The 19302-nt window shown below is 32.5% G+C and overlaps 1 protein-coding gene across 1 annotated transcript; it reads left to right on the forward strand.

Moving 5' to 3' along the window:
- The first annotated feature begins 1546 nt into the window (after positions 1–1546).
- On the forward strand, positions 1547–3565 carry LOC130826736 (disease resistance protein At4g27190-like). The gene is made up of 2 exons (XM_057692302.1): positions 1547–1685; positions 1980–3565. Exon 2 carries the CDS (start codon positions 1997–1999, stop codon positions 3248–3250), a length of 1254 nt encoding a protein of 417 aa, XP_057548285.1. The 5' UTR covers positions 1547–1685; positions 1980–1996; the 3' UTR covers positions 3251–3565.
- Positions 3566–19302: the final 15737 nt, after the last annotated feature.

A 19302-nucleotide genomic window follows, 5' to 3' on the forward strand; every position in this document is an offset into this window, starting at 1 on the left:
ATTTAATAGGGTGAGAGTTTGTTATTTTAATTCATACTTTTTAATTTTGTTTATTTTAATATTATTTAAGTTTTTCATGTGGTAACAAAATGTTAAGTTTTTTATTAAATTAAGTACTTATTTCGATTGAATTTCGAAATATGTGGTTAGTTAGAGTGATCACGATGTTTATTTTTTGAAAAAAATGTCATAGTTAACCAAAAAATTCTCTTTGTCTACCACGTGGATAAATTGGTAGGTCAAGATTAGACGTGTTTATTCAGGTAATCGGGTCGGTTTTGGACAGGTGTCATTCGATTTGGTTGTATTTCCTATCGGTTATATTTCGGATGTGTGTTGCGGCGGGTCATACTCGGGTCGGGTCGATTAGTCACGATTCGGTTGAAGATCGGTTATTCGATCTATCGGGTTAGCATCAGTTCGGTGTCAGTTGAAGTTCGTGTCGAGTTTCAATCAATCTCGGGTTATCATAGGTTAATAATTGGTTCGGTTTTACCGGGTGCAGATCATGTTCGGGTATTTTTCAAGTAGAATTCGGCTACGAATTGCGAATTACTAATTACTATTTATCGAGTCAGTATCAGATTAAGTTGTTAGTCATTTTTTAATTGATCATAAGGTTCCTTTACTTAAAGCAAAATAATGAAAATGCAAATCAATTAGTGATCATTATTACATCGTTACTTTTACTTGTTTGACCGGAAATTAAAATTATAAAGTTCTATCAATTTTCATATAACATTGACCATTAATTATTAACTCTGAATATATGAAATTATCTATTTATAAAATTTATTTTATTTGAAAAATTATTTTATCGAACACATCACTTTTTCATTTAATTAAACATATCAAATTCTAGGTTAGATATATAGAATTGTTATAATAAATTATATAAATATTTTACTAAATTTACTTTCAATTTATAAAAATCAGATTACAAATCAAGTAAATATAATCAACCATTATCCACTAAAATTATTCTATTTGTCAAAGTTTTCTAAGAATGACATTTGTCATTTTTCATCATTTTTATTAGTATGTATATGATGATTCTATCCATATATCGGGTTTAAAAATATCTCATGATGAGAGTTTGGAGTCTTGTTATCAACTCGATAATAAAAGGTATATAACGTCAACACGGGTATCAGTTTGGCTAATACAGTCAATAGTATCAAACTTAATTCTATTTCAAAGTCACACCAGATCTAAAGATCCCTTCAGAAGAGGCTGTATCAAGCAACGATTTGATAAAAATAGGACTTCAATGTTAGATCAACATTTAATTTTTTTTAAAAAAGCTAAAATATAATTTTTCATTTACTTAATTACTCCTCCCTAACATTAAATTGGGATAAGCCCCGTCATGTTTTGGTCTTTGTCGCTGTGGTTTATTTCTTTTACAATCACCATTTTGCGCGGATTTGTGAGGGTGAACATTGCAATTTGCAAGCAGGAAGGCACCTCCCAATTTCAGATAGAAAGGAAGCTGCTCGGAAGGAACGAATAAACCGTGTTACTTTGTGTAGGATGAATGATAAAAAAATTTCAAGTTTGCGGTTTCTTCTAGAAGAACAAATTTCACAATCTTACTGTGCCTTTAAATTTCTAATCATTGCTTCCATTCGTTCTTCAACTATCTTTGTGTATCTGCTGGAAAATCCGAGTTTTACGGCCACAAGGTTTGATTTCTTCTTTTTTTTTTTTTTCGATTTTCATTCTATTTTATTTTCCTCACTTGTTTTGGTTGTAATTGTTATTCAGATTTGAGATTGTGGGTTTAATTCTTGATTTTTGATTGCTTGCTCATGTTTTTATTGTTTATTTTAGATACTATTTGGGGGGGGGGGGGGGGGGGGGGGGTTGGAATTTGGTATTTTTGTGTTTGTTTGGGAGGTGGGGTTTCAAAGTTAGATTGAGGAGTATTCTGCTATAAATGTGAAAGATAGATTTTTGAGTTGCTGAATTTTGTACAGGGAGTATTTTTCTAACTATGGACATCATCACAATAATTTGGGCTTTGATCGGTCTATTATATCTGGCCATGTTAGTTGTGGGATTTTTTCTTGATGAGAAATTAAGGGTTCTTGAGGATCAAACTGAATACTTAATTGCCAGGATACATGATGTTGGAGATATGTTATCTTCTCGCATTCACCGTGTTAAGAATCCAAAATTACGTAATGAAGATCTTAGCCGTTGGATGTGTGAAGGGCAGGCTCTAGAGAAGAGCGTGAAGTACTTGTTAGGACAAATTGGGGGTTGGAAAAGTCTGTTTACGAGTGTGAAAATAGTATGGGGTGTTGGCAAATTGGTTAGTGATTTGGAAATCCATAACAGAAAAGGTGATGTGCTCATTAGGGATCTCTTGCGTGATGCAAGAAGCTTATGTCGTAGCTCTTATTTACCGGTGAAACCTGTAGTTGGTCAAGTAGCTTCAAATACTTTGAAGCAACTTGAGCTTCTTTTGCAAGAAGATAAGGTTGGGAGGATTGTCATTCACGGGGTAGAAGGAGTTGGCAAGACTTTTTTGATGAAACACTTGCACAATAGTGCGTTACGGTGTGTTGAGAAGTTTGATAATGTGATTTGGGTCACAATTCCAAATCAGTTTACTATCAAATGTGTGCAGGATGTTGTTGCTGCTTTGGTAAACTGTGATTTGACTAGTGATAATGACTTGAATGCAAGGGCTAGAAAACTGTCAGATAAACTTGCAAGTCTTGGTAGTTGTGTACTTTTCTTAGATGGTGCTCTAGGAAAAGATTTTTCTTTAGATCAGGTTGGAATTGATCTAGTTCCAGTAGAAGGCAGCAAGTTCAAGCTAGTATTAACTACGAGGTTTACCTTTGGATGGAGAGTGCTGGATCATTTTGAAGCTGTCAAAGTTGATATCCTTCCAAAGGATGAAGCATACGAATTATTCATCAAGGAAACTAAGATGGGGAAAGTATCACTTTCTTCCCTTGGTGGTAGTCCTAGTTTACTTGTTGATAGGTGTGGTGGAGTTCCGCGTATGATTGTAAACTTAGCTACTAGGATGTGCGGCATAGATGATCATCATGAATGGAGTAATACACTCTATGAGTTAGGATTTCGGCTTCCATTTGAGGTTTTAAATAATCAAAAAACGAACATGGTTTCTTCCTCTTTTGATTTTAAGCATATCAATTCACAAGGGTTTTTGCCAAATTCTCTTTGTATTGGGGAGGGGGTTTTTAGATGCCAAAGCTGTATATATCATTAATTTGAGCTTCATAAATTTTGTAATGTAGTAGTTATCTATTTCTTCATCCAGCAGGAATATAGAATTTTTAGATTTTTTGTTATCCCCTATTTACTTCTCAATTTTGTTGTTCATCAGAATTATTTGGATTTTTTCCGAGTAAAGGAATAGCCTTAGACAGAGGTAAAGGGGTTTTAAGATGCAGCAAGAACTCTTGGGAAGGTAGAATTGTATTTGTACTTATTCCTAACTAGCCAAGACTAACAAGGGAGCTGGCTTTGACATTCCAATATATTTTTGTTGAATGAAATTTCTAAGATTTCTAATTTGCAAATGCATTTTTTGTAGTGAATAAAGGGGTACAGTAGTAGTAAGTGGTAGCAGTTGTTTTAACGTTTTGAAAAAAACTACCTCGACGTTAAAACAGCTTGAGTAAAACATGTTTATTAGAATCACTAACACCTACTCAAGCTGCTAAGACGAATTCTAATCATACACTTGGTAAATGACCTAACTTACCCTGTGAATGCTAATTTGCTAAACAGAGACAATAATATAGTCACTTTTTGGTTTGGATTGTAACTTGTAAGTGATCAAAACATTGGCTTATTAATAAGTTTGGTGTTTTTTTTGTTATGGAGTTGTAAATCATCATTGTTAATTGGATCTAGGGTCATTTTGAATGTGGATCTCGGATCTTTTGGAGCATCAGAATCAAGACCGAGTGCTTTTAGCTCATAAGTCCTTCTTTTTCTCCAACTAATTGCGTGACATTTGTAATACTATATGTTGTTGTCTCTGCTTATTGTGATTCACACCCTCAAGCAAACAACTTCCTTTATTATAATAGTTAGTAAGAAATGTCTTTTTCAATACTGTAATGGAGGATTCCAGCTAACAAGTTGTGTACTAATTTTAGAGAAAAAATTGACGTGTTGCAAAAAACTTGATTGCCAAAAATTTAAGATCTCGCATTTTCAGGCGTTTAGTTTGTTACAGAAATGTACGTCAACGGTTTTCTCCCTCATTAAGTGCTTGAGTACAATCATGCCATTATCACAATGCCAAGTGGCTCTAGGCTGGGTTCAGGGTCGAACGTACGAAATTTTTTCTCTCTTAATTCTAAAAAGGACGCTTTGCTTTGCGCATTGTGCGCCTCAAGCTCAGTCTTGGCTGAAAACACCTCGGCTAGATGAGGCAAAGCTTACTACAAGAGGTGGTGTCTTGGGTGCCTCGATGCTCTTCACTCCTTGTGCGCCTGGTGCGCCTCCTTATTGGGCTGAGTAATTAACTTATGTTTGTTTGTTAGTAGAAGAAATAAAACTTGAAACCCAAATTTACTTAATTAAAAGTACAAAAAACCGTTCTTTAAGAAAAACAAAAGGCATACAAAAAAGAAAATAACCATAAGAATTCTTCATGTTCTTATTATAATAACTTTGTGTTAAAGTAATGTTTATCACAAGGATAATTGATGTTTTCGAACTTGTTGATATTAAAATATGAATATCTTGTTGTCTGAAGTAGTATATATGTTTTAAAATTGATTTTCAAGCTTTAGCGAAAAACTGCGCCTCGCCTACAAAAAACTCACGCCTTCACCTTACGCTTTGTGCCTAGGCTCTAACTCTCTAAGGACCTTTTGTGCCTTGGTGCGCCTCGCACTTTTTAAAACTAAGCTTACCCTTGTAATAATAAAGAAAATGTTGTGCATGGGCTATGATATTTGGTGAAGAACAAACAAGAACAAATGCACAAAGAAACACCCAAAACAGAGCACAACAACAATGGAGACAAAACACAAGATTTATGAAGTATCTATGGATACTCCCCAGTTTCTTATCATTAACATATCAACATACATGCAAATACAAAGAGGAAGAACTCTTATGGTGTAAACCCTAATTTAACTCTCTTGTATGTGCCTCTCCAATACCCTAATGAGGCTCTAAGACCCTATTTCATAGTGCCATAACACATTAGGGAACTCTAGGACAAATCCTTAAAAGGCCCACAAAGAACCGAGAACAAAATAGAAAGTTTCTGTTTTTCGTGGCTGAAGGCTGCTTGGGAAAGCCAGCAAAGCTCGACCAGGTCAAGCGGGAGGTTCAGTGTTCTTCTGACATTGCTCGACGTGGTATCTTGGTCTTGCAACATTTCCCTCGAGGCATACCTTGATCAACGCACTCCATGCCTTGCTCAAACCTTTTCAAATCATCATCATTGACATCATTAAGTGATCCAAAGCATATACTTTCATACTCCTTTGGAAACACATCATCCTCAATTGTGCAAGATAGAGTATGGACAACCAAGTGATCAAACCCATTACCAAAGTCATGGGAAATGGCTCTTGATTCAACAAAAAGTTTTGCAATTGGCCCTTGAGAGAACATCATCAAGTGCTTGATTGCAAGTAGGCATGGCCACGGGGCGGGTTACCCGGAACCGAACCGGTCCCGAACCGCTTGGAACCGGAACCGTTTGCGACAGGTTCCGAACCGCGAAACCGTGAAACCGCCGGAAAAAAGTTGCCGGAACCGGACTTAAAAACCGCGGTTTGGAACCGGAACCGGTCCAACGGTTCCACGGAACCGGAACCGGGACCGGTCCGGTTGAACCGGTCCAGCGGTTCCATGGAACCGGAACCGGGACCGGTTTGGGTGAACCGGCCCAACGGTTCCATGGAACCGTGAAAAGATCCGTTGGAAACTAGCTGTTTATAGCCGTTGGAATTTTTCTATAAATACCCACCACTTTCAATCATTTTCATTCACAACTCATCTCTTCTCCTACTCTCTCTACTTACTCTCTCTACTTGATTCTTTAATTACGCAATTATTCTCTTAATTACATAATTAGTGTTTTAATTATTTTTTAATTTAGTTAATTACATAATTAGTCTATTAATTATTTATTTATTTCTTAATTCTATTATTATTTCAATATTATCAATCATGTCTTCATTTTTTTAAAAAGCCTCAAAAAAAGTTACTAAAGTGGCAAAATCATTGGGAGGTTCCAGCTCCTCCAAAAGAAAGGCCACTACTACAACAACACCTTCCATTAGTAATTATAATTATGAACCAAATTATCCAGAAGGGTACGACCCAGAATACAAAATTATGCAGAAGAAGTGGAAAGAGAAATACAAGAAGAAGAACAAGAAGAGGAACCAACGACCCCTATTGGGATACATATATCTCGACAGTCATCAACAAGATCACATGAAGAACAAGGAGAACAACAACAACAAAGACAAGCTCGTGGTAAACGAGTCAATTTCCAAACTATCGGTTAGTTTTATAATTTTATTCTTCAAATTAATTAAATTTTAAATTATTTATTTATTTAATTATAGTTTTATAATTTTAAATTATTTATTTAGATGAAGATGAACCAGTAAGACAACCTTTTCCAGCAATGCCACCTCCTAGTGGTAGAGCTGTTTCACATGTGTGGTCGTATTTCACAAAAGAACCAATCGAGAATCCAAATATTTTCTTATGCACTTGTCAAATTTGTGAAAGTGAAGGAGTAAAGCCCTTAGTTTCATACAGTTTCGCCAGAGGTAAATACTTTTTAAGTTTTTTATACATACATTATATATTCATATTTTATAAAAATTTATTTATTGTGTTTTGTGAATACGTGTTAGGTGGTGGTACGGGATCTTTTAACAAACATTTGGCAAAGAAGCATGGAATCACAAAAGAAATTCATGCAGCAAGCGGCAGCGGGACCACAAGTGGAAGCCGACAGACACAGTGGGACATTCCCAGCACAGGTATGCCTTTTAGATATAATCGTAATGATATGATTGATGAATTTTCTAGGTATGTAATTTGTGATGAATTGCCTTTTAACCACGGTGAAAGTAGGGCACACGAGCGCTTCGCTAGAAAAACTTTGCAACCACAATAAAGAGCAATCCCTAGGAGCACTCTTAAAAGACGCACAATTAAATTATATGAATCAATGCGCTATGAATTAGTTGAAATGTTTAAATCTTTTAATGGTAGGGTTAGCATAACAACTGACATTTGGTCTGCTCCCCCACATTTAGAATCTTATATGTGTGTAACAGCACATTGGATAGATCAAAATTGGATTATTCAAAAAAGAATAATTGCTTTTGAGACAATGCCAGAAAGACATACCGGTGAAAACATAAAATATAGATTAGTAGAGTTATGTAGAGAATGGAACTTATTAGATAAGATATTTTGTTGTTCAACTGATAATGCAACCGCGAACACTAAATGTATAGAACTTTTGTATAACGAACCTGCTTTTAGTTTTATCCTTGGAGGTAGCTTATTACACATACGTTGTTGTGCGCATATAGTTAACTTATCTTGCCAAGCAGGTATAAAAGAATTAAGCGATTTATTAGAACCAATTAGAGATATAGTGAAGTGGCTTAGGATTGGAAAGATAAAGAGACGATATAAACAATTTGTGACCAATATCAACTTAAAAAAGTGTATTGGTCATTAGATACTCCTACACGTTGGGGCTCAACCAACGATTTATTAAGAAAGGCGATTGCTTATCGTCCAGTTTTAACACAACTGTATAGTGAGTGTACAGATAGCTATATAGCTGATGACACTTGCGAATTAGCTATAGGTGTACATAATATATTAGAAGCGTATGACCACGTAACTAAGATTTTTTCATATGTTTATGAACCGAACGTTCACTTAGTAATAAGTGAGTGTATTACTATTTTTTATCATCTCCTTAAACATACGCATGATGATACTAACCCATATTTGAAGCCGATTCTTGCAGATATGATGGAAAAATGGAAGGCATATTTTACCGATTTTCCTTATATTTATGGAATTTCAACCATTTTAGATCCATGTTTTAAAACTGAGGTCCTTACTAAAGTAATAGGATTTTACTACCAATCGTTAGATCGTCCGCCTACTGATGTACATAATTATGTAGGAACATGTAAAAAATATTTAGCAGAACTCTATGATTATTACGCTAGTGTATATAACCCAAAACGCGATACGTCTAGGCATGCTAGCGTTTCGGCACGTCCCTCTTATTATAATTCGGTAATAGCTAATATAATGAGTCAAGATGATAATTTTGTAGGATCATCTTCTTCTTCCTCCACCTCATATTTAGAATTAGATAGTTATCTTAAACACCACTTTGAAATAGACCAAGGTAGCTATAACATTTTAGAGTGGTGGAAAGAAAAATCTGTAAAATTTCCCATTTTATCGAGAATTGCAAAGGATATCCTTGCAATTCCCGCGTCAACAATTGCGTCGGAGTCTGCTTTTAGTGCAGGTAGAAGAGTTTTGGACGAAAAGAGATCTCGTCTTGCTCCACATAGTATTCAAATATGTGTTTGCAAGAAAGATTGAGATCAAGCGGAGATTCGAACACAAGGACTAAGGAATGATGATGATCAAGACGACGATGATGATGGATACATTTGCATCATCGTCAGGAGGAGAGTCCGCGGAAGCATCTAACCAACCAGATGATGATGTCGAAGACGAATAGGATCAATCGGACAACGATAAATTAACATTCAACAACTATAAATAAAAGGTATGACAAAGAACTACGTGGGCTTTAATTCCTTCGGGATACGTAGGCAGCTTAGTATTCCTTTGAAACTAGGTTCAAGTCCATTTTCTCCCTCTTTTTTTATTAATCATCTTTATCGACATTATCATTGATTCGTTTTTTATTAATTTATTTTTTTCATTCTTTTTAGTATATATTTTAATAACGATGACAACTTGACAAGCAATGAATTTCGCTAATAATCAAGTAATCATCAAAGGTACATCCGCAATATTATAATATTTTTTTATTATATAAATATTTAAAGAAAAAATAAAAATGGAACCGATGGTCCGACCCGCCCGTCCCGTGAGTTGGAACCGCCGGAACCGCCTCATGAACCGCCAAGGAACCGTTTGGAACCGCCCGGAATCGGAACCGGTCGCGACAGGTTCCAAATTGAACCGGAACCGGATGGAACCGGAACGGAACCGGACCAACCCGGACCGTGGCCATGCCTAATTGCAAGCTATACTTTGTTAAATTAACAGAAAGCAATAGCGAGGACTCCATAATGCCTATGCATCTCCGAGAGCTTATTAAACATATTTTTATTTTCCATCATCCCTTTTAATTTTGATTTTGATAGTATCTCATATCTACTGTGCAGCAATCCGAGAAAAGCCTCAGCTAAAAAGTGTGTAGCTACAAGTGAGACTAGGTTGCAGAAGGCATCTTATACCACCAGCTGTCGAGTGAAAGATTTCTCAAAGATACTGTTTTTTCTTTTCTGCTTATAAGGCAATCAACAAAGTTTTTTGAAGATTGCCAGCGTTATCATCTTTGATGTCAGACGGTCAAGAAATCAATGCTGCTATACGATGTTTGTTGCGAAGGTTAGTTTAGATGCTGAAATCTGTTTTCCTGATTTCCCCGAGTTAATAATGAATGATACGTTTATGAAAGTTTCTTTGCTGACTCTGAAGAGTGTTCTATACATGAGCTCTTGCAGTAGAATTTGTGTCATTTTGTTGCTTATTCAATTGTTCTTTACGTGAAGTGCAGCACTCAGATTTTTTTTTTTTTTTTAATTTCTACTTAATTTTTACAAATTAGCAAAAATGAAAAATCTGTTATTACCTAATTTCAGAATGTGAATAATGCTGATTTGAGATAGTCATCCATGTCAAATTGTGTCATATTTTTTATAAGGGCCGGACAATTAATTTAGAGCAGAGTATTTGATGAATGCTTGAAGAATTTTCACTTATTTAGCATCCATGTCTAAGACTTTTACATTTTACTAACTTCACTTGACCCGGATACATATAGTTGGAGACGCCTTATCCATGCTTTAGACTACTAATTTCCTCTTTACTTACTAGTCAGTGTTCTTGTTCTATGGCTATTATTATTATTATTATTATTATTATTATTATTATTATTGTTTTTCTTTTATTGTTATTTTTACTTTATTTTATTTATATTTGCATTGTATCTACCTTTATTTTATGTCTATGGGTCACGCTTAGGTGATACGATGCAAGCATGCGGAGTTATCTTTAGTCTCACTCGGCCCTAGACGTTGCAAAAACCTCTCATTCTTTCTCGAGTCAGGGGACTCTTTGGCCGTGCACTTCTTTATGGGTATGCCGCCGTCCTTTCCTCCCTAGACCCTAACCATGGTTTTCTATAGTCGGGATACACTGGGTATAATGATCATGATTACTTGTTGGTTTTCTAGTCATCTTTTCTGTTCTGTGATCCGTCAAGATAAAATCGTACAAGGATATTGTTCGAGCGCTGTCACATGATTCATCAATCTCCTTGCGAATCGCGAATTAGAAAAGCGAATTATGGTCGATTATGGGCTATTTTACAGTCATTTTGAGCGAATTGCGAATTCAAAAATCGAATTAACTTGCGAATTATAGTACACTGGCCCGGGGAGGCCGTCTAATGACAATGAGTTGATGAGTGAATTTCTCTGGTTGACTCAATGACTTCACTACCACCGGAAGCGGAAGATTTGTTCCTTAGGTTAATCAAGGACGAAGTATTACTGAACAGATTTTGTTTCTGTCCCATGCTGACATTTCTAGTCCTCATTGCAGGTTATAGTGATACAATTGTTGGGGACTGGAGTTGCCCTTGCAAACTAATTTTCCTTAAAAGAGTGGCATACTGTACACACTACTCCCTCTTGCTGTCCCACTCATTTTGGATCAAAGAGAAATATAAATGGATATTAGTAATAAATAGAGGTGTTTATTCGGGTGATCGGGTCGATTTCGGACGGGTGTCATTCGATTCGGTTGTATTTCGGATCTGTTATTTTTCGGCTGTGTGTTACAACGGGTCACACTCGAGTTGAGTCGGTTAGTCACGATTCGGTTGGAATCAGTTATTCAAGCTATCGGGTTAGCATCGGTTCGGTGTCAGTTGAAGTTCGTGTCGAGTGTCAATCGGTCTCAGGTTGTCATCGGTTACTAATTAGTTCGGTTTTGTCGGGTACCGATCGGGTTCAGGTTTTTTTTTTAACAGAGTTCGGCTACGTAGTATTAATTACTATTGATTGAATCAATATCAGTCATTTTTTGATTGATGACAAGATTCTCTTTACTTAAAGCAAAATAGTTAAAATGCAAATTAATTAGTAATCATTATTACTTTGTTACTTTTACTTGTTTGATCGGAAATTAAAATTATAATGTTCCATCAATTTTCATCTAATTCGATTAAAAGTAGTTAAATAAATAATTGATTATTAACTCTAAACATATGAAACCATGTATTTATAAAATTTAATTTATTAAAATATCTAACACTTTATGAGATTAACTAATAAGATAACTGAATATGAGTCTATCATACTTCTATGTTAAAAATTGATTCAGGTTTACAGTAGTTCGATCTAAAATTCGTTCCGGTTAAGTCGGTTTTAGCCGGATAGAATTCGGTTTCGAGTATGATTCGGGTTGGTCATTATTAGGTTCAGGTAATCTCGGTTAACGGTTATGTGTCGGTTACAAAAATCGGTTACAGCTCGGGTTCAGCTTTCCCGTTTTCGGTTGTCAACCGGTTCGGGTACAATTTTGGTTCGGGTAATGTCGGTTCGATAAACCTAAAAAAGGAACACATTTTCGGGTCGGTTTATTTTCGGTTTCGGTTCGGGTTTTCGAGTCGGGTCACTTTTGAACAGCTCTAGTAATAAATAAAATAAAAGAAAATTAAAATGTACGAATAAGATTAAAAGAAAGTGGTAAACAATTATTTGAAAACAAAAATATGCAAAATGAGTGGGATCTATCAATATGGTAATTTATGCAAAATGCATGAGACAACAAGAGTATATGAAGTACTTAAAATATGAAAGGAAATCAATTTAGGAATAAACAATACTCCCCATGTACCATGTCCTATTTGAAAATGACATGGAGATTAATAAGGTGAGTATAGTGTGTGTGTTTAAGTAGTGGGATATTATATACTTAAAGTGGTGAGTGGTGAGTGGTGAGTGGTGAGTGGTGACCGGTGACCGGTGAGGTCATGTCTACAAATAAAATGAGGTAAATTTGTTTAACGGACTAAAATTAAAAGTGGGGTAAATTTATTGGGATATAGATAGCATATGATATGAGTGTGACTATGTTTAAAGGGTAAATTATTTTTTTTTGATTGTTTACTTTTAACTTTTTATTTGTCGGAAAAAGTCAAAAAAAAAAAAAGAAATATGTACAGTAAATGACTTCACAATCACTTGAAAAGTTGGCCTTAAGCCAAAATATTAGTTTTAACGTTTTTCAATAACTTATAGATTTGTTGGTTTACTTTTTCTAGTCTAATAAATTGTCATCAATTCCTCCCTCAGTTTTTATATGTTCTTTTCAAATAAAATTTACGAATTTTAGTGTTAAACTTTGACTATGATTTTTCATCGATCTTTGTAAAAAAAACATATTCATATGAGATCTTGATAGATCTGTCCCAATATATATTTTCTAAATATCAATGTTTTAGAATTTTCAAAAACTCACAATTAAAATTATTTGACTTTTAAGTGTACATTGAGATCTGCACAAAAAATAAATGGGAAGAAAACAGAAGGAATGATACTTAATTTAACTAAATATTTACATGACTTATATAATAAGCTTAAAAACAAATAAAAACTAATAAATATTTTCATTTAGTAAGTCATTTTAAACTAGCAGCTAATCTCTTGAGAGATGTATTTTAAGTCGAGCTTATTACAGATTAATATCTATTTACTGTATTCTTAATGTCTACTTATATTATCTTTAATGCTCATTTATCGTATTTTAAATGTCTACTTTCAATTTCTTAAATGTCTACTTACATAATTCTTAATATCTACTTATAATATTTTAAAAATAATCTCAAAGAGACCCTCTTTCACAAGAATTTGTGTTAAACTACCATTTGCGCTATGCCAAACAAAACTACTAGTTGTCTAGAAGCTCAAACAAAAAAAAATGGAGTACTGGTCGTCTACTACGTCTATTACTAAAAGTGTCAATTCTTTGTTCAAAGTTCAAACAGTCACACGTGTGGTCGGTGTAGAGGAAGTCTTAGTAAATAACAGTGATTTATAAAGTTAACAAATTATCCCTATATGGTAGGATTTGATAGGTTAAGAATTTTATGATTTTAATTTATTATATTATTATTTTTTTGATTTTGTCGATGAAGGAGACTGGGCCCCATATGTTTGCACTTTGAAAACTACACTCCAAGACTGAAATCAAGACGCCATGTTATTGGATTATTTTTTATTTTATTTTATCTTTTTTTTTTTTTATAGTTTTCCTCTAATCTTTGTTGAGCCAAACTTAGCGCTATCAAGTCACTAAATCTCATGTCGGGAAAAACTTTACTGTGATATTTTAATATACTATAAGAGGATTTAATAAATATCATTAAATTATATATATATATTATTAAAAATTTAAAATAACGACATTTGAATTAAATGTCGATAAGTATATCTCACTATTAAAAAATCCTTTTATATAAGACTGATTAGACAATATTACAAATACCATTAATTACTTAGACTATCTCGTATTAAAGTGGGGCAGTTGCCATACTATTGAAAATTTTTTGAGTTTGTACGGAGTATGACGTATGAAACTTATTTTAAAAAATATGGTCAAAACTATCAAAATCCTTTTAACCAGAAGATATCTCAATCTTTATTTTTGGCGAACTTTTTCATTTTATCGTCACCTCTATTTTAAATTAGTTTAATAAAATGACGAAAATGTCCTTAGACTTAAAATTTAAAACTTCTGTAAAACACTTCAAACTCAGTCAATAACAACTTTATCACTTCAAAAAACACAAAATCTACACATAAAATTAATTGGAGCTAAAGCTTTGGAATCGAAGTCGTTAACAAAAACTCGAGGCAATTTCTATTTTAATGTAATTTAAAATTCAAAAAAAGAAAAAAAAATTACGAGTCGCACAAAAAGTGCGACTGAACCTAGGAGGAGTCGCACAAAAAGTGCGACTAAACCTAGGAACAGTCGCACAAAAAGTGTGACTAAACCTAGGTCGAGTTGCACTTTTGTGCGACTCCTCCTAGGTTCAGTCGCACTTTTTGTGCGACTCGTAATTTTTTTTTTGAATTTTGAAATTCCTTTTATTTATTTAATTTATTTTTTAAGTTATTATTATTTGATAAATGTTGTAATAAATTATTTTATTTTAATATATTATTATATTATGATAATATTATTATATTAATTAGTTTTGAATTTAAATAATTTATTTAAATGTTTCATTATTTTTTAATATAATAATAATATATTAATTAAAATTTAGTTGTTAACTTATTAATATAATAATTGTTAATAAAACTTTATTTTAGTTGTTAATTAAATTTTAGTTGTTTAATTATTTATTAATATAATAATTATTTACATATTTAAAATAAAATAAATTAAAATAACATAAATAAATAATTTAAGTAAACACAAAATATATATAAATACATAATAAAATAAAATAATTTACTATAATATTTAATAAATAATAATAACTTAAAATTAATTATAATAAATAAAAAGAATTAATTTTTCAAAAAAAATTTCTTTTTTAAGTTTCAGAACCCCCGGTCGCACAAAATTAATTATTTACATATTTCAATTAATCTAGGTCGAGTCGCACTTTTTGTGCGACTCAACCTAGGTCCAGTCGCACTTTTTGTGCTACTCTTCCTAGGTCTGGTCGCACATTTTGTGCGACTGGAGGGGGTTCTGGAAATATTTTTTTTTTTTTGAAAAATTTCAAATCGATTAATTATTTACCGAATCGTTATCATTCTCGTTTTGGTTCGCCATTGTTATTTGATATACACTTTTAGCTTGTTTAAGTTAACATAGTGTTTTTAGAGAGTTTTAGAGAGATATTACAGTAGAGTTATTATTAAATTGTTTTCGGTTTTGATGACATTGGATATAAGAAACATTCTCTGATCTGTCATCGATACTACTCATATTGTATAGTAGTACAATTTTAAATTAATAATAAATTTCAAGCTAAAAATATACTTGATTATAAGCTGTTTTAGCTTTTTTGTAGTTGCATGTAAGGGATGTGTATGCAGTATGCACTCTGACATTAATGCTTTGGCATTGTATTCATAGGTTTACAAGTTTTTCACTCGCTCGGAAATGGAACTGGCTCTGCTATGGATACATTGCTTGTTTCAAAGATCTGGAAAGAGTACGTTGATCGAATACTACTTACTTTATCAGTGTTTCCATCACTAAAAGTTTCTAACACAGTGCTTGAACCTTACAATAATGGAACTCTCTCTATTATCACCATGCCATTCTTTAGAGAAAAAACTATCATGAAAAAAGACCTCTACTTTTTATTTATTAATTCTTTGCATCATTTTAACCTTAATTTTTTGAGTTTTACCATTTTGGTTATTGACCTTGATGTTCATTTGAAGAAAAGATTTTTAATTTTGGGTCAAAGATTATTTTGACTTGATTTAGAGCTTTTTTTTAATGAAATAATAGAAATGGGGTGTTCATTTGAAGGTTTTATTCTGATCTGAACTTGATAGATCTGTTTTTGGTTCTTTTTAGTTCTAATTGGGACTCATTTACATGGGTTTTACTTTTAACTTAATGGGTTTTCTCTTTTTTTGATTGATTGTTTATGAAACTGGGAAAATTTTGATTTTTTATGTGCCCATTAATGGAGGTTAAAGATACCATATTTATTAGACTTCAAATTTGTGGGTACATGGTAATTTTGCTTCTGGTATTGAAGAACGAAGAAATGAGGAAGCTTTGATTGGTCAAGCTTGGAAAGCAAATGAATGCATTGAATTGAAAAGCTCTTTTTGGATCTAAGTTGTTTGGTTTCAGATAAGTATGGCTTCTTATTCATCTTATTTCCTTGCTTTATTATTAATTAAATAAATTTGTTGGGATATGGCTTTTGTCAACCATAGTCTGTTTCTGTTTGATGAATTCTCAATATTATCATATTGGTTTTTTTCATGACTTTTAAGGGGCTTGCTTTCTACCAAACCATGATTTCCAACTCAGATTACATAGAGTTTGAAAACTTCTCAAAGTGGTTTGGTTCTTCACTGTAATTTGGATTATATCTTTTATAAGTTTTGGTAGACACACTTGTTAAAGTTTTTTGCAACCCGCTTAATTTTGATTAACCGAAAACATTCAAAGTCTAAGAGTTACTACCCCATCATCTTTTTACGTTTGTGACAATAGTAATAGCTGACGTTACTTGTATCTGGTTGTTGGCTTCTCGTTCCCATAATTTGGATTTTGGCCTTGTTAATACTTCCTCCGTTCCATAATACCCGCTACATTTTTTATTTTTAGCAATTTCATATTACTTGCTACATTTTCGTTTTTAGTAATGAAACAATCATTTAAAGTTCTACCTACTCTATTTTTATCCTACTCTATACTCTATACTCTATAATAAAATACTATATTATACTCTATAAAGTAACCTAACAACCTATTTTTCCTTTTTCTTTGCAATTAACAATAATAAAATACTATACTCTATAAAGTAAACAATCAGCTACAGTGTAGGTCAATCACTTTTCTTAATACCCGTGTCCATGCAAATGTAGCGACTAAAACGGAACAGAGGAAGTACTTTGTTTGTGGATCGATTTGCTCTTCTACATTCAGTCCCCGCATTCTTTGATTTATTGCAAGACATCTGATCTCAACTTTGAATTGATTTTTTGTTATAGCTGCGTTGCATTTCTTGATTGAAATCGAGGTGCTGATAGGTTCGATCTAGAAGGCCAATTTCTAACCGGTGTTCTGTGAATGCTGGGTGGTGGATTTTTTTTACATTTGCAGTTGAAAGCTAGGAAATAAATTATTATTATTGGTCAAATGGGCATCTAGATTTATGATTGATTAATAATCATACAATATGATCTAAAGTTGCAGAACCTTATCTTATTCTTTCGCCCTTTTCAGATTCTGACTATAGTTTTCTATGGGCGGGATACATTGGGTATGATGATGATGATCCAAAGTTATAGTCTTTAATGAATATAACATGAATTTCAAATGGAACTCAAAGCAAAAAAACATATTAGTGTTAAATTTTGACTGTGATTTCTCGTTAATCTATAAGAAAAAATATATTTATGTGATATCTTGTTAGATTAGTCTCAGTGTATATTTTTTAAATATTAACTTTTTAGAATTTTTAAAAACTTACTATTAATATTATTTGCTTTTAAATTTTGCACTGGGATCTTTGAAAAAAATAAATGGCAAGAAAAAAAAAACAGATATTATTATAGTAGTACTAATTTAGGATGTCAAGCCTTAAAATAAAAGTTGCCAAATTTCTTTGAAAAGGTGATGATTGTGTTTCCTAATGTACGCTTCACTAGAAATAATACAACTATTCTGACAAAACTATTAAATAATCTATAATTGTTTTGATACTATGATGGTGGTTGCCTGGAAGTTAGAGAAGTACTTTTCGTGAGTGTATGAATCAATGATTGGAGATGTAAAGATGAAGAAACCTTTAAATGTGACAGTGTTGTAATTTTCATATTTTTTATAGGTTATTTTAAATTTTATAATTAATATTATTGTATAAGGTAAAACTATATATTTTGTTTAAAATTGGGCTTTTATTATAAATAATGTAAATTAATCAAGTATTAAGTTATTGTAAGTGTCAAGTTGTAATTGTTAGCGTCAAGAAACATGGTAGCATTGTTTACCAACATTGCACAACGGTACCATCCTCGCAATAGATCAAGTCACCTCGATAAAAGCCATTGCAAGCAGAAGCATCCCATCACAACAACTTATATCAGCAACACCAATCGAGCGATCATCCAACATAGATTAGCACTCCTAACATTAGAAGCACTTCATCTAGCGACAACAACTACTGAGCTTTTATCTTTTGTTTATTGGGTTGTTAGGTGAAATTTCTTGAAAATTTATCAAGTAAGAGCGATCTATTTGCAGTACAACTTGAGTTTGTTGCATAAGAATTAAACATGTTGTAAGGTTCATTATGCCATGAGAAAAGCCAATGCATTCCCGTTATTCTTATAGTCTTATACCATCTTTGGTTCACCCCAAATAGGAAGCAAATTGCACCAAATACCAATATTCTTGGCCCATATTCTTTAATACTCAGATCTCAAAGTCTTTGCATTAGTGATAAATCTCTTCAATTCTATGTCTCTACATTCGTAATCAATTGATTTTCTATTTTACAAGTTTTGTTGGGAATTATTTTTGTACGTGGTGAAAAATCCGATAAACAAAGACAATATAAATAATAGTAGATCATGTCATTTTTTTGTTCAAATATTTTATGTGACTTTTAATAAAAAGTTAGTCACGAAGTATATCTTTATCCTTTGCATTCTTTACAATGCATTGACATTCTAATATTTGTCTTCGTAATTTAGTTGATAGAAATGTATAAAATAACACCATAGAATTCAATAGTATTTAGATATGCATGCATGTAATTTGAATTTTGTCCTTTATATCATTGGTCGCGTTTGAAATATTTTACACATATAGTGAGAAATTTTTAAATATAATTTTTATATTCATGCAAGATTTTATTAAATTTTACTATAAGTATAAATATAGTTTTATAATTTTTTATAAAGAGTACTTATAGATTAAAAATCAAATTATATTTGAAAAATGTACAAAAAAATATCAAATGTAACCAAACATTGTGAAATGAAGGAATACTAGGCTTGTAAATAAGATTTTTTTTTTTTGAGTTAACTGCATGCAAATCTAATAAGGTTTCATCCTAAATTAATTGGTATTATGAGGTATAGTCCATCAAATTTATATGTTAGTTAACTTTTTTTATAATATTAAGACGTGAAATTACATGCAAGTTAAACATCAAATATTTTGTGAATAAGGCAAAGTAAAATCTTATTTGAATTATTTTTATTAAGTTATGTGAATTTGAACTATTTGTACATG

Source organism: Amaranthus tricolor, chromosome 11 (assembly GCF_026212465.1).
Source record: "Amaranthus tricolor cultivar Red isolate AtriRed21 chromosome 11, ASM2621246v1, whole genome shotgun sequence".
In the NCBI taxonomy this organism is placed as follows: domain Eukaryota; kingdom Viridiplantae; phylum Streptophyta; class Magnoliopsida; order Caryophyllales; family Amaranthaceae; genus Amaranthus; species Amaranthus tricolor.